Source organism: Patagioenas fasciata, chromosome 13 (genome assembly GCF_037038585.1).
Source record: "Patagioenas fasciata isolate bPatFas1 chromosome 13, bPatFas1.hap1, whole genome shotgun sequence".
In the NCBI taxonomy this organism is placed as follows: Eukaryota; Metazoa; Chordata; class Aves; order Columbiformes; family Columbidae; genus Patagioenas; species Patagioenas fasciata.
The window spans coordinates 18,733,852-18,756,357 of NC_092532.1; the positions used below are offsets into that span (position 1 = coordinate 18,733,852).

The following is a 22,506-nucleotide window of genomic DNA, read 5'->3' on the forward strand; positions in this document are numbered from 1 at the left end:
TGGCGAGGCTCGCCCCATCCCGCCTCCTCATTTGCTCACGGGCGGCAGAGCTCTCGCTCTTGATTTGTGGCCGCCGCTGTCAGTCAGGCGCGCTCTGAGGCGGGCGGTTCGGCTGGTGGCCGTGAGGTGACGCTGAGAGCTGGCGGGGTTTCTGGTGCGGCCTGCGGGGAGCGGCTGCGGCCCCGAACGGCCGGGCTGGCGGGACGGAGCTCAGCCTCTTCTGGGCAGGTCAGCGCTGGGCCGGCGGCCGCCGCCCTCGGACTGTCCCTTCTCCCACTGTCCCCTCTCCCCTGTGAGCGGGCCCGCGGGCAAGACTCACCCTGGACCGGGCTGCGGGATGTGGTTCAGGGGGTGTTTGCGGTGGTACGGGCTCGTCCTTGGCCCTTCTTTTTAGATGGTGCGTTATTCTCAATGGCTCCCATTTCCCTTAAAGTCAGAGCACTGCATACAGCTGGCAAACCTGAAAGTAATCTCTCCCAGGAGCTACCTTCCAGTTGTTCTGTCTGGACACACAGGTATTTTAACAAAGATGATGAAGGGAGTGGAGCATCTCCCGTGTGAGGAAAGGCTGAGGGAGCTGGGGCTCTGGAGCTTGGAGAAGAGGAGACTGAGGGGTGACCTTATTAATGTTTACAGATATCTAAAGGGTGAGTGTCAGGAGGATGGAGCCAGGCTCTTCTTGGTGACAACCAACTATAGGACAAGCGGTAATGGGTTCAAACTGGAACAAGAGTTTCCACTTAAATTTGAGCAGAAACTTCTTCTCATTGAGGGTGCCAGAGCCTGGCCCAGGCTGCCGGGGGGGGTTGTGGAGTCTCCTACTCTGGAGACATTCAAACCCGCCTGGACACCTTCCTGTGGAACCTCAGCTGGGTGTTCCTGCTCCGGCGGGGGGATTGCACTGGTTGAGCTTTTGAGGTCCCTTCCAATCCCTAATAGTCTGTGATTCTGTGAGGCTTCTGCCAGCTCAGAACTGGAGATGCCTCTGGGGTCAGCTCAGTAATTGAAGACGACTTGTTCCCACCAAGGGTGTGTGAAGGCATAGAAAAGGCAGTGAGTTTTGTTTTGCTTTGTTCTGGTTATTTTTTAACCATCTGTGTGTCTTAATTCAGGTGTTTTTCAGATTGACCGGCAAAGTTGTGAGTGAAATTTGCAAGCTATCAACCTGTGTTTAGGTAAACAGAGTTGCTTACTGATTTTGAAATGTTAACCGAAGTGTAACGTAGCTTTGTCGAGGAGACAGTGTCTCTTCCAGAGTGTTACATCTTATAAGCTTTAATTGTAAAATTAAGTTTGGAACAGGTTTATAAACTGTGTTAGTATCCCTTCCACTTTTCTTTCTAGGGTGTAACTACTAGTGAAGTAAAGATTTAAAGGAGGTCTGATGACAACAAAAACGAGCTTTCCTGTGACAGCAGGATCTATAGTTGTCCCTTATGGGCATGTGATTGGAAATGAGAAGTGGAGAGGGTCGGAGTTAGCCCAAAAGCTACAAGGTAAGCACAAACAAATTGGAAGAGGGAAAAAATTTCAGGCAAAGCACTCCCCTCTATCACCCAGTATTGCTAAGGCTGGCTGGAATGTGCTTTATTCTGTGCCTAAATTGTCCCATGTTTGTGGTACAACCTATGTTAGCAAGCTGAGAATGCATATTTGTCTATCATGTATCTACATCAGTTCTATCAACTTTGCATAGTTGCTGAGCACTGTAGAGAATAAGCAGAAGTAGCTGCTGTTTGGGAACCACAGTACTGGAGCTATTGCAAATACTCACTTCCACTGAAATCCCTTGCATTTATATGGATGTTGGGACTGTGCACAGAAAAGTAAATTAAGAAGATCCTTTCAAAATAGTATGTGATGTTTTTGTTCAAGTCCGGAGTTTACTGAGAAGCTATGGCGCTTTCAAATCCACAGTTTGAAAGTGCTCTTAATTGGCATTACTAAAGGCATCACACAGTATTTTAGATTGCTTCTACCAGTTTTGCTTACAAAAAATAAAGGTTTTAGAGAATACCAAGTTCATTGTCAAGTCACTAGGATTATTGACACATTAGGAAGGTTGTGCAGTGAAGTAACTATCAGTTTATAATTTTTTTTAACTACTTTTTTTTTTTTTTTTTCTTTTAACAATCTCACCTTAAGGGAAAGTAAGACTTATCTTTGAAGATGGCTTGGGACTTGTGGATTTCCATCTTTCAAACAGAACTTGCATTTTATATATTTCTGAAGCAGATTTGGTTGCAGGGAATGAATTCAAACGAAGATTGGTTCGGTTTAGAAATGTAAGTACTACAGAAAGAGTGTCTGTTTATTCCATGCTTCTGAAAACATTCTTGTGTTATTTTTAAATTCCAGTGGAGCTAAACTTATGTGATAATTTCCACTTGAAAACTGAAAAACTATGCAGCTGCGTAGTTATTCTGTATTGAAGCTCCGTACTGCTGCTGAAACTTCTATACTTCCTCAGATTTGCTTTCAGGCAGTTCATACGTGACAGTTTTCTCTCTCTTGCATTGCATCAGCTTGTCATTAACAAGGTCTTTTCTTTTTTCCTTTCAATACAGACCAGCAGTCTTGGGGGAGTTGTAATTGTAGAGAAAACCCAAATAAGTGATCAGTACTTCTTAGCAGTACAAAAGCTTGTTGTGCTAGAACTTGGAATGGTGTTGCTTCCTGTGGCAAATCAAGGAGAAGCTTCTCAACTTATTACTCAGCTAGTAAGTTTCTATGTTAGTGGACAAACATTTAGTAAAATATGGGACATGAGGAGAATTACCTGTTTTTCCACAGTCATTGCTCATTTCAGAAAGAACACCTGGGATCTTAAAGGAACGCAACATATTTTGTTGTTTGAACGTAAGGAATAAATATTCTGCAACGGCAACATGGTTTTAATAGTGTAGTTCAGTGGAAAGAGGGCTCATTTGAGAACAAAAGAGAAAAGTTGAATAAAATAGTGGATGTTTTAAATGTGATTTTGCACTGAGATGCCACTGGATAACATTAGGCAATCCTCAGAGAAGCTCCTTGTCAAAACTGACTTGAGATATTGCTTTGTCTCAGGCTGGAAAAACTGTGTTCTTATGTTGTTTCTCTTTTCCTTTCTCTGATTGCATCAAAAAGATTACAAAATCGTTATTTTAATTCACAGTGGGTATTAAGAAACTTGGTTTCTTACTGAGCCTTTGTGGATCTGCATCAAAAGGCTTATAAGGGCACACACTTAAGGAGGGATCTTGGTTTTTAAACTTTCTAGTGATTGCATTGAACTCTCGAGATGACATAAACTGTTTTGAAAACGAAAAGCAGAGCTCCAGCAGAGGGCACTCAGGGTCCCTTATGGTTTTGTTTTGCGTCAGGTCCGTGAGCATAGTACGGATCCCAACAGCAACCCCTTTCTTCGGAAACCATGTTCTCAACTGGTGGAGGCATCAGTGTTTCAGACGGTGCAACAAATTCCAGGAGTTGGGAAGACAAAAGCTCTGCTTCTACTGCAACAGTTTGGAAGCATCCACCGGCTTTGTAACGCATCTGTCAAAGAGCTTGAGCTAGTGGTTGGACAAACAGTAGCACAACAAATTCACACTTTTTTATGTTCCTGACATGCATGTGTAATAATGTTTTGCAAGGCAAGAGCTTTTTGTTTGTTTCTTGTGAATTATAAAATAAATAAATAAAATAACCACTTATTATTGTAATTTCTGAGGCAGGGGGGAAGGGAAGCTGTTAAATATTAATTAAAAAATACCCCCAACCTTTCCTCAAGGACTAGTGAGTAATGATGGGAATGGAAAGGCAGCTAATCATGCAGCTAAGGGGGAAGATACTTGTAGGAAGACTGTCATGGTGGACTAAGAGAAACTAAGACCTAGAAGGGTGATTCTTGTGATTCATATAACTTTGCTAAAGATTTCATTAGCCAGATAGTCATTTTATCCATACATGCAAACTAAATCTCTTCTGTATGGAATATTGTATGGCAGGGTCTTGTGTATCAGTATATGGCTGCTTGTGATGTACAAGAAGTGCTACTACAAATACATGTGAAGAGTAACTACTAAGGATAGGTGAATCATAAGTAATTTACAACATTTTAAATGCAACCTTCATAGGGAAACTCTAGAAATATTCTTAATGTTCTTTGTAAGAAAGCAAGTTTTAGACTATAAGTTCCTGTACTATCCAATATAAACTTCAAAGTAAGACAGTTTCTTAGATCATTTTATCATTCTGTAGTTTTCACTACAGAAACGTGCAAGAGGCATGTCAGCAGTAAAGATCCGCAAATTATGCTGTATCATGCAAGGCGTAGCAGAATCAAAAAGCTACAGTGAAATTGCAGCAACTGATTTTTATTCTTAAATAAGTATCATCAACATATTTACACCTATTACATAAGAAACTAAAAATAAATGACCAACTTTAAAGTTCACACCCATATGCAAACTTTCTCCTTAAGTTTTGAGTATCAAACAGCATATATCTACTCTGTAGATGGCAATGTTAACTAACACTACCGTGTTAGCAGTCCTCCATTAATTTCAATTTCAGAAAACAGAAGAAAGGCTCACACACTTATTTGTCTCTTTCCTTTATACATATATATATAGCCAATACTTGCTCATTAATTGTTCCAAGGGGAGGATAAGGATGATTTTACATTTATTCTTTTATTTATTTGGTGTGATAGTGAAAAAATATTCTGCCATTTAGACTCGGAAGCACTTTTTTCCTCATATTTTAAAGCATCACTGCAATTTTTGTACTCTTGATCAATATACTGGAATATGTCAGTTTTGAAATTCGTTCCACAGCTATCAATTTTATCAACACTAATGAGATCCAAGTCTTATGGTAAGTAGGTTAAATAATTTCAAGTTTGGAATAAAGCCTGGTTTTAACAATTGAATCAGCAGGCATTTAAAATGTAACCCAGATCAGGAAAAGAGCAGAGTAAAAGCCTTTTGTAGTTCAAAAGATCTTTTGACTTCTAGGCCTTCTAATTCTTTTCCAGAATTAAATTAACTATTCAGTAGAATACACATACAATACACATACTCTCAGAAAAGAGACTGTCTATGCATAAAAAACACAACTACATGACACTGCCCCTTGGCACAAGGCTAGTTTCTCCAAATGTTATTCTCTTTACCTCTGTGGTTTGTTAAGATAATTCTTTAAAATAGTGTTAAGTGATTTATTATTGACTCTAAACCTTTACAGCAAAATCATCCTTTTATGTATCCCCTATTGTTTTGCATGCAGTGTCGTGTTTGTAATAAATAACTCCCATCTATCACAGTTATAAAAAATTAGTCATGATACTGTATTTTGAAATTCCAAAGGAATCTGGTCCTGATGTAAGCAATTTTCTCATCTACAAATTGTTATTCCATACCTCACAAACCACTTCATTCTAACCTTCAAATACTTCAGTTTTACAGTTTTCTCCCAGCCTCTGACCTTCATAGTGGCTCAATACACAGTCTGAATTTATAAACATATCTATAAAGATAAAAGTGATTAATATCTTTTTTATACATTTTAAAGAAAAATGTCATGGTAACAGTTCCTTCTAAAAGATTCAATACAATGAACTTTCCGTATTCAGAAGTGTGAAAGGAGAAAGCTTCTTCTTAATCTGAGAACTTCCAGCCACAGCTGAGGGCAGGCAGAGCGTGCTTGCAGCTTTCTGTCTGTTTTTAGTTCCCCAACTTAGAAAAGGGAGTTTCAGTGGGGCTTTCTTGGTCTGATCAGTCTTATCCTCTTCCATGGCTAAGCAGATTAAGGAGTAAGTCTTCTGCATTCCCACAGAGTAAGTTGCACTCTTACTGTGCTGTAGGAAAAAGAGAAGCGTTTTAAGAATCAGTCATCCAAAATGGGTCAAAATTCTGAAGATAACAAAAGGTTACTGTGCAAATAGTTTTCCAAGGCAGACAACAGCAAGTCTGCTGCACTAATGACAGACCAGCTGAACACAGGGCCCTTCAGAGCGCTGTGAGTCTTGTAGTTTGCCCACCTATTAACATACTCCAGGGTTTACTGTGCAAAGCGTAAACAGACTTGTGAATCTTTTCCATGGGTCACGTTATAGTTAATGTTTACTGGCTTCTAGCATAACTACACAATATATGCACTAACTTTTCTGCAAAGCTTAAGTATGTGGTTCTTGCACAAATCTCCAAAGGGGAGAGTCGTTTTACGATCTTTGGACAGCTTCTGTGTTGATTGCAACTATGACAAGAGTTACTGTAGGATGTTCTTTTGGGATACTTGAAAGGCACAGCCTTCTCTGCCATATCTTAGCTGTGCCCCAAAGCAATGTGATTATATTCTAGCCTTGTGAGTCCAGCAGCAGTTTAGAATGGCAGGTGTGCAATTCCTTACTTTCAATAAGGGAAATCAACTTCTTAAAGAAATAGCAGCAGTAAGAGTACCTTGGTCACTTCTAAGGCAACAATACTTCAGTGCCTGAGTTTGCCAGGGAATGCTGGAAGCATGAAGCATTGGATTTAGCTGAACTACAGGTTCTCTCACACTACAAATAAGTTTAAGTTATTTAGAGCTTAACATTTTTTAATCTTGTGATAATTTTTCCCTTAGGCTAAAGCTTCTACAGCACCTTAGTAACTGACTAGACAGTTAAAGTCCAGCAAAATAAAAACTACATACATTAATTTGTGATCTAATACAAAAGTCATGGATCATTTATGTTAGCAGTGCATAGAAAATAGGCAGGAAGTCTTGGATTTTCTATTTCATTCCATTATTCTTTCACTGTGGCTTTTCCAGTGCTGAACAGGGTAATATTTTCATTCTCTGGGACAAGTTAAGGAAAAATAAAATGTGCCCTGGAATTTATAATGCAATTAATTTAAGTAGCTCCACTACAAAAACTCCCACCACCCAACAATTCCTATGCATACAGACTGTGCTTTAGCTTGCTAGGTCATGATAATTTAAACAGGCTGTTTAAAACTGAATGTATACCTGAATGCTTTAGATATTCACTGGTGGAGTGGAATATCTGACTACGTGAAAGCAAACAATCAGGGACTGAAGCCAGGAAAGTGAAAAAAACTCTCACATATCCAATCTGCAAAACGTATTTGCCTCATTACATACCATAGACGATGTTGTATCCTGGCAACTGATAACCTCCATATCAATGGGCTGCTCTCCCACGCTTTTGAGTTTTTCCAGCACCTCGTTCACTCCAAGCCACTTGCAATCCACCCCACCAACTGAAACAATGTAGTCACCTTCTTTTAGGCCCATCGACTGTCAAAAAATTTGCACAAGTTATTGTCTGGAATTATAAACATGCGTAAAGTGTTTTTGTGATCACGCAGTATCTGCCCTAAAGGGATTTCCCTCTTAGATGCTATGAAACCATTGTCTAGCCAGATGTGGAACAAAAGTATATACATAACATAGAAACATGCAACTTTTTCATCTACACAAATTACTGATTGGAGTTACTACTGACAAATGCGCTTCTGGCATACACAAATATTGTCTCTTTTTATGTCCTTTTTACTTAAGTGAAATGTGGTTTTTGCTGCCATGTTATCCCCCATGAGATATTTTCTCTACTTTGTACTTCTATTTCTTCAGTATTTTTATTTGTACTTCTGTGGTCACTTCTACCTTTCCTATACCTAAATTATGTTCATCACTGCATGCTGCTTTATCCCCTTAGTTTTTTACCCCAAAAGAACAACATATTAGAAGCCAATAATCTGTTCTTTCCCCTCTTTCTCCTTGGACACATGCTACCTTCCCTGCCTTTCCGGATTCTCATCCTTGATCTGTTCTAACTTTGTGTATTAGATGGGGAATAACATTTGCTTTTATTATTTGGGACTTACTATTCAGTGTGAACAGAGGAAGAGATCAACTCTAGTTCAATATGATGTCAGGGATATGAATACTCTAACATCTATGGTGTATATAGCACTGAAAATGTGTTCAGATTATATGAACTGATGGATATACTGATGGATAGTAAAACTCAATAAATACTCCATACACCAGGATGAACAAGCTAAAGTTACATTTAAAAGATTGTAATGCTAGAGTCTGGAGAGAAATTGTTAATATTGCACCAATGTACTTACTGCTGCAGAACAAGCTGGATCAAGACAGTAAATCTGTACTGGCGAACCTCCTTTCAGACTGAATCCTAGCTCTTCTGCTTCCTGCTGGATGCGAATGGTACGTGGAGCCGTCCACCTCTGCTTGGCTGAGAACACTGTCAGGGGGCCCTGCAGGTAACACAGCAGCAGACACATTACGTCTCACCTTCATTCATAGGTAAGCATTTCTCATTTTTTAAGTTAGAATGCTTTAAGCTCATGTTACTTTGGTTTTATTCAGGGTAACTTCCAGCTGCTTCAATTGAAGTGGAACAGTGACATTTATCCCAGAAAGTTAAGATGTCCCCTGAAGTGCTCGGCTCTACTTCATGACTGTTTGGGGGATGCTTCAGCAGAGTGGGATGAGAGCAACTGCCAGGTTGCTCTGAGATCTCTGTTAAGGTCTGCAGAGCCTTTTGGCTGCAGCAAGCTCTAAGGTCCTATATTACTCCATTTTTGAGGAGATAAATTGATTTATGAAATGTTGCCTATTCTAATCCTAACCTCAACTCCCATTTCTCTTTGCTCACTGATTGATACACACAGAGCCACCTGACAGACTAGCTTTGTCACCTGCAACATCACACCTTCAAGTACTACACGTTTCTCCCTGCCTTTAATTTGTACACAATTGTCCATTGAAACTTCAGGGGACTTCTATGAAGGTTATCAAGAAGAAACTCTGTGCAAAGCCTTATACAAATGGCACTTCTATTCTCTGCTAGTCTCAAGCTGACTTACACCTCTGAAGCTGGGGGTGATCTCTCCAGTAACTTCTGAAAAAAACCCAGTTACTACAGAATCATTTTTTCGGGCTAAAATACTCGTGTCCCTTCCCTCACGTTACAATGAATTTATACTTGCTAGCAAAATGGCAGAGGCTTGTTGGCATTAGCATGGTACTTACCAGTCTGTGAAAGAAGTCTTTAACTTTCACCTTGGAAAACTGAGGAGCAATTGTTTCTATTTTGTGCTCCGTTTTAGCTAAAAAACAAACAAACAAACAAAAAACAAACCCTCAAGTATAAGTTAAAAGTCATAGAAATGTATTTTTCTTGCATTCCAAGCTAGATAGAAACTTTTCCTAAATTCTTACCAGGCTGTAGAACTCACTTTGGTGAATATGTGTAAGACAAATATCTGAATCACCTTAAAAATATCTTCAGAGCTCATAGTACCAATACACAAAACTTAATATTTAAAGCCAGAGCTCATTCTTTCCCACTGCTTCCCAAGAGGAAAGATTTGGATGAGCTGAACTAAGGCAGGAAGAACCAACAGCAGTCAAACTGAATTAACAACTTAGACCAGTGTAAGAGTTGTGCTGCGAGAAACAGTAGTTTCATATCCCTGTGAAAGCGTATCCATGTATGGTTAGATACACTTCATTTCTACCTATGTATACTTACGAATGATATCTGGAGCCTGGATTAGGCTGAGAAAGTCATCCTCCGTCTCTTGCTGAGCGTATTTGAGAAGTGAGCGCTTATGTGCAGCTGTCAGAACCTCCTGGAGAACATCAATGTTTCGAAGTTTTTTGCACAGTCCACAAACTCTTAGAGCTTCTTCATGGCAAACAATGGCTTTGCGTAAATGTGCTTTCCCTGAACAAAAATCAAAGCTGTTGGTCATCCCCCAGAGACAATAAACACACCGTAATTTTCAAATTGCATGTAGTAGCTGGCCGAAACTGGCAGTTACCTAATTGTTTTCGCTGAACTTTGTCCTTTAAAACAGTGAGAACCTTCAGTCCTTCAGGCATGTAGTCATACAACTGAGAGAAAGCTTTTTCCTGTTGATCTTCATCATCACCAGACTGCACTATAACAATTGATACAGAACATTAACCATTGCACATCTCTTGGTGCCCTCTTCCTTTAGGTGTATCGTTGTGTAGTTATTACTACCTTCTCTCCAAATGCAGTCAAATATTTTTACACACATATATTGATGGGTATTTCAAGTTTTTAAGACTTTCATCAGTTTTATCATCTGCAGTATGCAAGTAATATTTATATGCCAGAACATATTAAAAAGAATTAAACCATTTAGTAGCATATAATGGGTACAACATTCCTTTTGTTTCCACAAAAGTCAGTTTATTGGAATTTCACATTCTTCTGTAATGGACAAAAAAGCGTGGCCTCATATCTGAACACAAAAATGGCCACCAATTAACATATATTGAAACCCTAGAGTTCCTGGCTCGTCTTATTCACAAATCAAATTATAACTCTTTATGTGTTTATTATTGTTATCTATGTGAATATGTAGAAAATGTATGATTCTTACGTTCATGGTCACAGAGAATGGTGGCAATGAAGTAATGTGCCAGAGCTTTGTAATGGTCTGACTTTATTTGTGCCAGTTTAGACCAGGAATAGGGAATATTCTCTTTCACTGGTTCCTGATTCATTGCAGTGTTAACCAGCATGTAAACCTCTCCCACCTAAAATAAAGCACAGAATTGAAGTATGAGAATTTAACACTAGTTTTTAGGAGTTCAAGTAAGGGATATTATATTCAGCCTTAAGATAATTTCATTTGCATCACATCAAAGCAGGGGAGGGGGGGAAGACAATTAGAAAGGGTTGGCAATAAGTTTTGAGAAAATTTTGTAAAACAGATGGACTATGTCAGTCAATCTATATAGCTTCAGAATTCAATAAAAACACTATATAATAAATCTGGGGTTTTTTTTAATTTATAAATACATCTCTTCAGCTTAATTCAGCTGAGAAAAAGGGTGAAACCTACTTATAGAGTAGGTTTGTGCTTCACTTCTGAATCCACGGAATCAAATCTAGCCTGAAGTTTGTGTGATCTAGTTAAAAGCGGGCTACTATTCTTTACGCAGAGTAAATAAAATAGCTTTTCAAGCAGTGAATGCTGCTTTGATGGCTCAAACAGCTCCACCTGACAGAATCCAAAAATCTTTCCCTTGCAGCTGATCAATCCTACAGATAAGTCAGGGTGGCTTTACAGATTTGGTAGGAAGGGCTTTTGCCAATTTGTCTAGTATGGAACCAATTATATATCTGCTGCTCTGAAATGGCTCAGAAAGCACATTCATATCTTGTTGGCATACCCGATTTTTTTATGTCAACAACCTCAATCAAGTCTGATGCTACCTCCTGGGGCACAGCCTGCAACCCTGCAGCTACTGATCTGCCCATCGGGCTCCTTCCCCCAGTTGGAATTCAATTATTCTTTTGGACTTGAGCTTTTTTAGGTTTGCATAACCTCTAGCTGCTGGGCAATAACAGAGAGGTTGTGTTCAATACTTAGAGAACTACACAAACAACCCTGTCCTTTTGTATGTTGTTCTGTGGACAAAATCTGTTTGAAAAAGCAATATGATAAATAGCTTGTAAATATACCCTCAGCAAGTTCACTGCACAAGTGCTCCAGCATGTTTCTATTAAACTTCATGGATTATTAATTGAAAAAATATCATAAAAGTTCTAAAATAATTATATCTAAATTGCAGATTTAATCTTCTGAAAGGCTGCGATTCTCATTGTAGCTTGTGAGAAATCCCTTGTTACTTTTGGATTTCTGTAGTGGCTGTTAACATTTAGGTTTAATAAATTTTGTTAATATTTAATAGAGGCTGTAGCTAGTAACACAGCACTGTAAACAGTTAGTTTGAAGACTAAGTTTTAAGTCTTATATTTTACCTTGGCAACTTCCTGTGTCATTTTCACTAGTGTGAAAAACTCATTGCGTATTCCAGGAAGACCAATCTGCTCAAAAACACACTCTTGAGCTTGTGCAAGCATCATTTTCACTAGAACGTTCAGCATCGCTGGGCTCATATCATAACTTGGTGTGTGAGTAAAGGTCTCCTTTAAGTAGCTTAGGACTCCTGAAATTACAAAATGGTTTTGTTAGCATTACAAAGAGAGAAACAAGTGAAATTAATTCTAGCATGTACCATAACAATTAAGATTGAAAGCATATTTTCTAGTATCGCACTACAGCAATCTGAAGGGATTCCTAGTACACATGAAATTAAACTGACCCACAGGTTTAGTTTTGCATTCCCATCAAACATCTCCAGGCACAGTTCTTGAAGGTACAACAGAAGCTGCAACTTTTAAGGGTAATAACTTCAGATTTGCTTATAACAGTTCTTGTGATTAACCATAAAGCTCTGCTGAACCGAATGTGACTTGTACATGGGAGTGGTAGGCTGGGGCTTATACAGAGAATGAGAAAGGCAAAAAAAAAGAAATCTACACAACTATAAGGAGGTGACAGTAGATCCCTCAGATGGAAGGAAAAAACACAAACATATAAGCTTGATTATTAATCTCCTTTTCAGATGCAAAGTGTATTGTATGTCCCAATGAAAGCTCAATGCCATTCCTAGAAGTAAACTAGAACAGTATATTTAATACAGTAAAATTAGATTCTGCTCTAGACATTTGGTTCCACTAACATATTCATAGTTTCTATCACTTATCAAATTAAAAACAAACACAAACTCTAGTGCAAATATCAAGTAACAGTTTCATGGATGGAAGCGTAACCTTCAGCATGCACGTCATCCAACTGGTTTAGTGAGTTCTACTGGCCCGCTAATTGCTGATAATACTACAAAGTGTAACGATAAGAGCTCTGCTTTTTAAGCGTCCCAGCTTGTGTAATCTTACTTCTTGCTGTGACATTCAGTTCTGGTCACGTTGTGCTGTATTTTCCTGCTACTGGTGTCTGAGATTTTTTATTTTCTGTGTTTCGCTTGTATCTTTTAGGTTATTACTATGTCCATACACAAATTTGAATTATGGCAGTCTCTGAAGGGAACTGAAAGTATGGGGGATCTTTTCTTTTCATTCTCAACATATTTCTGCTTATGCAGTAAGCATATACACACTGAGAGCTTTGTTGGTGATAAACTCTCCGCAGTATTTCCCATTCAGCACAGAGAAATGGTTAATGCGTGCTCTATACCATGTCTCCACCAACGTAATGAACAGTGTTACGGAGCCATGCACAGGTACAATGACTCCTGAGCACATCGCATTGGGGCCCTGCAAAGGTACTATGTTAGCAAATGATGCATTTCAATTTGTGAATTAATTCTGTTCTGCAAATATGTTGAAGCGAAAAGCAAGGGGTTTTATTTGCAAAATAAAAGGAGCAGCAGCAAAATGGAGAAACTTCTCAAGTATTGAAATTTCTTTAGATGAAATACAAAGGTTGAAAAACTATTTATTTAATAAATTCATGAAGAAATGCTATCATTTTTTTATAGCTGTATATTCAGAAGAGGGGTTTTATGACAATCCAACGCTGTGGTCCACAGTTTGTAGCCGGTAAAGCTACTCATACAGTGGAAACCAATAGCCACAGATTGTTAGTGCAGAAATAAATCTTACAGTACATATTAATTACATAGGTAATGTCTTTAAGCATTATGTGTAGCACAGATGACATTTACTAAAAATTCAAAATCTACTTGGAAAAAAACCAAAAGCTTCTATCACATGTTAGTTCAAGGGGTATGAGTCCCTTTGTTAGAACTGGTATTTTTCTTCACTTGGGATAGAGATTATTTTGAACTTGTTTGCCTTTGGAATCTATAGAAAAAATGTAATCAAATTTCAGATAACACAGATTCATTTTGAAGAGACTATATAGAAAACTAGGTTTTAAGCCCTTTATCAACCCTTTAAATTGTTTCTTGTACTGATTTTACACCAATGTAATACCACTGAGGTAAAAGCAGCTATATTGGTGAAACAAGGAACGAATAATGAAGCAGTTAACGTTAGGGCTATTACTTGGACCTTTGAACTGCAGTTCATTAATGGTTAACCACAGTATTCAGTGTCTTTGTCTGCACGTTCATACTGCAGTTCCAGGTTTTGAAGTAAAGCTTCATCTCAGCTCTTTGCTAAGATTCTTGGATTTCCTCCTTTTTTGTGTAATGAAGTCAATGGGAAACGCAGAAATCTGCGGGATGTCAGGATGAGATTAGGAATATTTGCATAAATAGCTTCCTGATATTTTAAAAGTTGTACCTGCAGCTCTCTGAAAAGCATCAACAGCATTTTCAAGTCCAGCCTGGGTCTGACGATTGCACCTTGTTCCAATCTGGGTGTAGAGGGCTCCAATGTTGAATAAAATACTGGCTTTTTCAAGCAACAGATTTTGCTGACACACAGGGACACCTGTGAAGGAATCATACCTCAGGAAACAAACAGAAGCAGCGTTAAGATTAGCAGAGTCCATTGAAACAACAGATACTTTCGTTCTGTTTTTCCAAAAGAGCAGTGGAATATTTGTTAATTAATTAATAACTGTTCTGCTACAGTGAAAATGAAGGTGAATAGAAAGACCATTATGTACTGCAAGGACAATCTAGGTGCTGCAAGACCAAGAATGGCTTTATTTAAGGCTTAGTTTTCTGCAGGTTTTACAACAGTGCCTCCATAAACATACCTAACTTTAAAGTGCCTATAAAACAACACAGACACTGAGAGTATACTGGGGAAGCATCCTTATGTGCTGCTATGTTCTCATACTTAGATGCTGCCAAAGATCCACTATTGGCATGGTCAGATCCTTCATAGCTTGTATTTTAAAGTTTCTCCTTGCAGTCATGACTAGAAATGTAACAGCTCCTCTTAGCTGCAGGCTAGTCATCTTTTTTCATCATAAAAATAAAAATTCTGAATTCAGAGTCCAACTTTGCTCATAGATGCAGTGAACACTCTATTGTAATAAATTAAGTCACTCCTCTCTTCTGGTCTAAATGTTGTTCTTAACAAAATGAAGGAAGGGAATTAAGGTCTGACCCATTCCACTTCTGCTTCGTGCACCGAGGTTCACAGTCCAAGAAATGTCTGCAGTTGTCCAAAACGAAGATTATTTTCTGTCTTTTTCCCTTGTGCTAACCTGCAGCCCAAATCATAATGTAGTCAATGGCTTAACTCAAAGCATGAAGAGTTTATTGTACTCAGATTTACTAACACTAAAAAAAATAAATTACAACACATACTGCAGGGATTTGGGGGGAGAAACACACTGGCATGCTTCAAATGAAACAGAAGACAGTTAAAGATTAACACTTCTAAAAAAAACAAAACAAAAAAGGCAAAAGACAAACATGAACTGTGCACTTACCATGTAAATAAAACTCCCATGTGCCTGGTGGGTGGGAAAAATCTGGTTTCTACATAACCAAGTTGAAGGAAATAGCTCATCAACATCTCAATGCCGGCTTCGTCTCGGCTTGGAGTGCGGCAGGCCTTAAAATACAATACATTAAAATAAAGTGTGTTCTGTTGAGGTACAGGGTGAATACTGAAACACGAAGGATAAAGCTCTGCTTCCTTTGGACTTTTGCATGTCACAGAAATGTGTGGAATCTGAGAGCAGTCAGCTTAAGGCCATATGGATGCATTCCAAATAAGAGCTTTTCAGCTGCACAGAAGTAGAACAAAACCTTTAAGGATGCAAAGAGGATCCGTTTGACAAGTCTCAGAGTTAACTAAGGAAGCAAAAGGGATCTGTTTGGCAAATCTCAGAGTTAATTAAAGATTGTAGGTATTTTATGAAAGCTACAAAGAAAGTTTATGTTTCTAGTATAATATAGGAAACAAACAATAGTTAGAAATAACTTTTACTACAATATTTTGCAGATAAATTCACTTCAAAATTCCTCCTGCTAAATTTAAAATACTTCAAAGTAAATAAAGTAGATAGGACAAATCTTAGATTTACAAGATTTACAAAGTTATGTCAATAACTCAGTTACTTTGCATAACTTCATCATTTTCTTCACTTGTTCTTTACACAGGTTGTAAAGCTCTTGGACAATGGAGATTCAGGTTCCTTATTTCAGAAATGAAGTCAATAAGAACATGGTAAGTTATAAGTAATAGTGGCATATTCTGATTCCATACAAATATTATTCACAACTGTAGATTAAAAGACCTTGAACTTACTTGTCTCAGATCCATGAGATCTGCTATTTCATCTTCATATTCAGAACTATCTTCACTATAATGTTCCAGAATAAAGTCCTGGGAGGGGAAGAAAAAAAGGTAAAAAATTGGAATATCTAACACTGACCTAAACTATTCTTTTTTTTTCCTGCAATTGCAAACAGTTGCTATTTGCATAGTGTCTGCTCCTTTCCAGTCAATAGGACAGTAACATGGAACAACGAGACAACAATAAGACAGTAGAACTAATAATTTGATTTGATATCTGAGACAAGAAATTTCAGTCCAGTGCAAAGGAACCAAACACCTATTACATCAACTCCACTGGGTTTTAAAACAACAGCACTTGGTGGTTTGGAAAGGGACAAATGAACCCTGTTTAACTAAAATAACAAGGGAATCAAGTGACCATAAAAACTTGTTAACAGAAAGAGACTGCCAAATTCTTGTCAGCTGTATTAGGGCAATTCCACTTAAATTAGCAAAGCTACAATGGCATAAAGCTCTACCATAATCTGACCATGGAGATTAACCTACAGAAGTAAAAGCAGAGGCAAATGCTACAGTGATATAAAATGCCTTACCATGAGTTAAAATCTATATTGCACTCTATACAGTAGTCTAAAAATTACAGAAGGTGGCTCAAATAGCCAGCAAAGTACATTAGCCAACAAACAAGCACTATTAATGATGCAACACTGCTTCCCAACTGAGCTAGCTTGGTTAGTGCAACTTGGAGTATCAGTGCATTATGCTGATTAAAGCCTTCATTACTACTTTCTTTCACACTTAGAGCTGTAATCAAAAGTCTTACTGGAACTAAAAACTGAAGAATGAACTTTTCTTTCTCTTTGGTTTAACTCTACTGTCTCTGAAATTGGATTTCTTATAACATCTTCTGACTCCTTATGAGCAATGTCCCAAATAATTGGTGGTTAACTTTTAAACACATTGTGTTCTCAGTTTTAGGGCAAATGAAAGAAAAAAGAATAAAGTACATAAATTATTTCTGTGTATTTAAACAAATCTGAAATTGAAGTTATTTCTGTTAACTATTCATTTGGAAATATGTCTCTGAAATTTACCTTGAGGGGGAGTGTAAAGTCTACTTCTTTGGTTTCCTTCAGGCCAAGAGGTACCAAGGGAATGCTGAAAGTCTCTCTATGGAAAAACAAAACAAAACACCAAAATAAACCCACTCAGAAATACTTATTTTCTGTTTGCCTGTTGATAATTACTTTTGTAATTAACAGAATGTTAATTTACTGATGGGTGTTCAGGTAAAAGGTACATAGTTTATAACTGTTCTTTCCTGTCCAAGAAACTCGGTTTAATGGCCTATGACTCCTCAAAAAGAGAGTGAAGATAGCTACTTGCCTGCATTTTATTTTTTTTTCATTTGACCCTATATTTTCTTCTAGGAAAGAAAAGGAGACTCTCACAGGTGGGCTTACTGCAATTTAGCTCAAACTTGATACACCTGCACAAGTTACATGGACAGAAAACTGCTCCACAGCTGCTAGATCTGCCACAGTAAGTGCTCTGATAATCACCAATAGTTACATCACCACCTTACAGGCTACCAATGGTTTCATATGTAGAAGTGACGTGTGTCTAACACAGAGAAAAGCAGGGCCAAAGGATACCAATGGTAAAAGGCCTGCGAGTAAGAAGTCTGAGAACTATTGAGTTTCTAGGCAATGCTGGGTGTTAACCTCTAAACAAGTCAACCACGAAAATATCAAAGGGCAATAAGGATGAGAACTGTGACTTTAAAAATTCTGATTCTTAAGTGAACACACATCTGTATCATGGACTTAAACCTGGATCATATTAGTAAATGACACTAGCAGATAAGACTATTATACAGCACCATTTATCCCTCGAAAGGTACATATATTGCTCTCCCACTGAGAATATTACCCAATTATAAAAAAGATAAGAATTGCTTCCAGATACATAGCTTGTTGAGTATGTTTAACAGGTCAGTATCAAGCAATCGTAAGGTTTATCTGATATCCCTTTTTCTCCTGAAAACAACTGATTGAGTGTCTAATCTGTGTAATCATTGTTTAGAATATTCCATTACCAACTACAACATCCCATGGGTGTGATTCATTTATGGTCTTATCAGCAAAACCAGCAAAATCACTTTCTTAGTGGTGAAAGTGCCATTTTGGGAAGGTCAAAGTGCAGCTTCCTCAGCAAAGGAAGAGTCTTTAAACTGGCTGGCACGATCCAGAAAGTGGCTCTGACAGCTTCACTTCCAAGATACAGAGCCAAAACTCTACTGCAGGTAGGGCAAATGATCCCATTTCTGATGGGGCTTTTAGAAGAATCCACAACACTCACAACAGATTGTATCAAGACTTTTTCCCCAAAAGGAAGTGAGACACATGCAAAAGAAATCCCAGCTTACTGAATTAATGAATTCCAGTACCACCCACAGTCCCTGTAGACACCAACATTCGTCATTCAAAGAAACTGAGTTTATTTTTTTAAGTTTCTAAGGTGCCACACCCATGGAGTTAACATCATGAGCACATTCAACAGTTAGGGAAGTGATCCTGGATTTCCAGAAATTAGAAGAAATGGCGTCATGCTTCTCAATCCAGCTCAGATATGTGCAAGTACTGGGAAGGCCAACCCTTCAGACTGGTGTAACACAATACACGGTAACCTAGTGATGTGGGTGCGACCTCATGTTGATGACTATATGCACAATAGATTCAAAGAGCAACTATTAATAGCTATTGCTATTAATTGCTATTAAAGGCTGGAGAGCAGTTACAAAGGGAATGAATTATTTTAGCTGGTGGAGCATAAAAAGCATTTAGAGCTTAGAACGAACAGCATCAGAAAGATAAAGCATCATTTAAAACAGATTGGGGAAGCAGGATCAGGAGAGAATAAAAAGCTTACTACTGTCCAACCGCAGGCTTCTACCTGCCTTGGGGCCTGCCCTGCTGCTCACCCTTCCTGGAGAATCCAAATAATTTGAATATTCTTTAGCTAGAAGAAGGAATAGTAATTCTGGAGTCTTGCTCACACTCCCACAGCCATAACTTTCATACTGCTCTCTATGCTCAGATGCATCTATGAAGACTGGTAAAATCTTGAACAAAAAAAACATTTTTGCATCAAATAATTGTCGAAGTTTGCTATGGGGGTGGAGGGCAGGAACACTATAGCACAAGTTTCTTTTTGAGAAAAATGAAACATAGTTTTTTCGCATCTGGTCAGCATTCAGTTGAAAGACGCCTCACTGTGCCCCAATGTGCTCAGGTCCCTCTACAGTAAGAATTCCTTGTAGTCCACCTGGAAATTTACCAGGGACCCAAAATTGTAGCCCACTCATATGAAGCACTTTAATTTGTGTCTTAAGCTGCTAAAGTTAATCAAATAATAAATGTTTAGTTTCAGGAGCAACAAGACATCCGATACAGAAAACATTGCAGTATTCAGACAATGCACAACCTTTAACTTTGAAATTTTCTCTTCGAGGAATCCATTGCAATTTGAAGTTTAGTATGTTCTTTAAAGCTGGAAAAAAGCCTTGGAACAATTCCAACTTAGTCTACTCCAAATTCTCCTGGTTTTACCAACTAATGTATAGATTTCTCTCACAGAAGCACACACCTTAATGATTACTCAAGTCTGCTTTGAGCTCCAAATTGGAATTCTACTTTCCAGCTAAAGAGAGGACTGTTGTATGCACAGCATTTGAGAACAGATCCTGTAACATTTACCAGGTTGGCTCACTCCAGAGTGCACTGAACCGATCAGCCATTCTAGTACTGGAAATTCTGCTGGGTGCCACGTGTCTCCCCGTGTAGCCCCAAGAGCTTTCAGTTCTCACAATACTCTCCTCCACAAAGGAACTTCGTATCTAAGGATTAGCAGTACATACCTTTCCCAAGTGAAACACAAATATGCAGACTAACCCTTAGTCAACAAATCTACCATCAAATATGTTATCTTCCTATCAAGTTCTCTGCTCTTTCACATTATTATTGTCCAGCATTCACACTCACCTAGAAACAATTTTGTTTCCAGTGGTAAACAGAACATCTATCAATAATTGAGTAACAGCTTTATACTTACTCTGTATTTTGATAAACCTCTACTGAGATATTCAGTCCTTCCAATTCCTCCTTTAAGATCTGCAGATCTGAGTTTACGAAACTCAGTTCCAGTAGTACCTGCTCTCGTACTTTGTTGTTGGTAGTTGCTCTGCAGAAAGAAAGAGACATACGTTTTTTTCACTGCCGAGGAAAAGGTTTTGTCCTTAAGTTTGGTTGACCTCCTTGTTAGCATTCTCAGCATTTTTCAGCTTCCTTAAGAGATGATACACAACCTCAAATCTGAGAATTTATTAGGTTTTTCTATCAAGAGAGAGCCTGGCATAGTTTCCAGATAACAGCATACAGACACATGGAAGGTTTGCTATGTGCTATTTTTTTGTGCGTGATTAATGGTCAGGCTTATTTTCAGATACGTTAATCAACAAAATTAAAGCATCTTAAACAGAATCACTATCCTATTTTGCATTATGTGATCTTTTCCTAGAAGAAGCTACAAGGGTGGAGACGGGGGAATCAGGAGATTGTTTTTCAAAAGAGATTTTCCCACGTCGTAAATTGAATAAGGATCTGTTGAGACTTTTGATCTTAACAATAAAGTAACACAACCTTCCCATAAAACAGTTACTACAGAATGTTTTACAACCAAATATAGAGGTAGAAATATATTTCCTTTAAATACAATACGATTTTCTCTATAATTTTATTTTGTTGGATGCAAATGGGATTTTTTTGTTTGCTCATTTCCTTTGCCATTTATATATTTACATGATAACATTTTGAACTGCTGTTACGGTGGATGTTAGCATCTGGCCCTCCAGAGCATTTCTGGGTGATTTTTTTATTGGTTTATTTCAGGATATTATATCACTTGACTACCTCTTCATGTTGTTGTACTGTAGACATACTTTGTAATGACAAACGGCAAAAGAGAGTAGCAGGGGCAATGGGATATCCTTGAGATCCACATTACTCTACTCTGAATTCAGTTTTAACTCAGAACTTCCAGAACAAAAGACAATGAAAAGGAGAGGTTGACTTTCAGAAGTTCTAAGCAAAAGTCTTGGTGCTGTATGGATCATTTGTTTCAAGCCTAGCGTTTATTTTCAGCCAAAACTAAAGAAACCCGCATTTCCAGTTTTTGCCTCAAGTCCTGTTGCAGGAGGCTCCTTGTGGACAGCAATTGGTTTGCTTCTCTTGAAACTTGATGAAATGCAAATAGCATCTGACAACATAAAGCTTGTTTATTTATCTTTTTCTTTAGGAGATTGTACATATGTCTAGTCATGTGAACTATATAGTGATCAGGTTACTCTTGAAAGTGCTTCTTTCAAAGAACTAGCAAGTTTTAATAGCCTAACAGGTACAAATTCCTTTTATATATCTAATAACTTAGACACAAATCTGCTCCTCTACTCTTCCAATAGGCTTAGTTCTCACTCTTGTCAATAGCAACTTCAGTATTTTAGCAGTTAACATTGGTATCAGGAGTCAAACTTTGGGACATCTTTAGGTTGAATGTTAGGGCAGACAGCGTTCACACTCAATATTACTTATTTAGCTTTTCCAAAACATGCCTGAGTTGGCATGCAGAAACATCTACTGAATGGTCAGTGTTCAGTTTCAAAAGCAGAGATAAGAATTCTGCTATGTCTACAAAAGGCAGCAAAAGACCCTAAGTCTTACTCCTTAAGTCAGTGACCAGAAAATGAAGCAAAATGTAGCCAGTCACAGAGCTAAAACTACCCAAGCTTTAGACCTACCACCTCTCTTGCTGAGAGTGGAGATAAAGGCAGGTGACAGGCAAAGGGCAACCTACTAATTAATGGCAAGTATAAGTGAATTTATTCAAGCATTTTCACTTCTCTAAGGGAAGTATATTGAATATTTTGTTCTTGGATACGCATTATCCCTCCAGCTGCAGAGAAACAGAAGCCATAGGAGACTATTGCAGATGAGTACTGGGGAAATTTTGAGTTCTGTGTAACCGACGGATGGATTGTTGGAAAGCTACAGGACTGTTTGCTAAGCAGTTAATGAGAGGACATAATAGCCTCAGGACAGGGTCAACATAAGGCTGTTCCTATGGGGACGGCCACATAAGAAACTGTGTCTTAGAAAAAGATTTGGTGGACAAAACAGAATAAAGGGCAAAGTCTTTTCCAGTTGCCTCAAACTGTAGGAGAATTTGATGGCAACTGTAACCCAGCTCAAATTAGATACGTGCTACCCTGCTATTCCTATATCGTTATTACATGGAATTAATAATGCAACTGATGGTCCTTTCCATTGAGGAGCACAGATCTAAAGGAGCTTGGGAAAAGC

General features: G+C 38.3%; 2 protein-coding genes across 7 annotated transcripts in view; one reads left to right on the forward strand and one right to left on the reverse strand.

Moving 5' to 3' along the window:
• The first annotated feature begins 76 nt into the window (after nt 1–76).
• FAAP24 (FA core complex associated protein 24) lies at nt 77–3,701 on the forward strand. 5 transcript variants are annotated; one of them, XM_065848344.2, is made up of 7 exons: nt 77–228; nt 434–515; nt 1,113–1,175; nt 1,345–1,496; nt 2,146–2,285; nt 2,568–2,720; nt 3,363–3,701. In XM_065848344.2, the coding sequence occupies exons 4-7, from the start codon at nt 1,385–1,387 to the stop codon at nt 3,603–3,605; spliced, it is 648 nt and encodes a 215-aa protein (XP_065704416.1). In that variant the 5' UTR covers nt 77–228; nt 434–515; nt 1,113–1,175; nt 1,345–1,384; the 3' UTR covers nt 3,606–3,701. The 5 variants fall into 5 exon arrangements, with proteins under 5 accessions (XP_065704416.1, XP_065704415.1, XP_071670426.1 ...); XM_065848343.2 differs by lacking the exon at nt 434–515; XM_071814324.1 differs by lacking the exons at nt 77–228; nt 434–515 and adding an exon at nt 235–397.
• Nucleotides 3,702–4,339: 638 nt separating this feature from the next.
• RHPN2 (rhophilin Rho GTPase binding protein 2) overlaps nt 4,340–22,506 on the reverse strand; it is a 29,692-nt gene continuing 11,525 nt past the window's right edge. For both annotated transcript variants that reach the window (XM_065848562.2, XM_065848563.2), the window contains exons 3-15: nt 20,204–20,332; nt 17,185–17,260; nt 16,100–16,177; nt 15,276–15,400; nt 14,171–14,337; nt 11,822–12,009; nt 10,434–10,590; nt 9,843–9,962; nt 9,551–9,745; nt 9,049–9,125; nt 8,124–8,270; nt 7,129–7,284; nt 4,340–5,839 (exon numbers count right to left, since the gene is read on the reverse strand). In XM_065848562.2, coding sequence (XP_065704634.1) covers nt 5,588–5,839; nt 7,129–7,284; nt 8,124–8,270; nt 9,049–9,125; nt 9,551–9,745; nt 9,843–9,962; nt 10,434–10,590; nt 11,822–12,009; nt 14,171–14,337; nt 15,276–15,400; nt 16,100–16,177; nt 17,185–17,260; nt 20,204–20,332 — 1,867 coding nt within the window. In that variant the 3' untranslated portion in view covers nt 4,340–5,587. The remainder of the gene's footprint in view (nt 5,840–7,128; nt 7,285–8,123; nt 8,271–9,048; nt 9,126–9,550; nt 9,746–9,842; nt 9,963–10,433; nt 10,591–11,821; nt 12,010–14,170; nt 14,338–15,275; nt 15,401–16,099; nt 16,178–17,184; nt 17,261–20,203; nt 20,333–22,506) is intronic.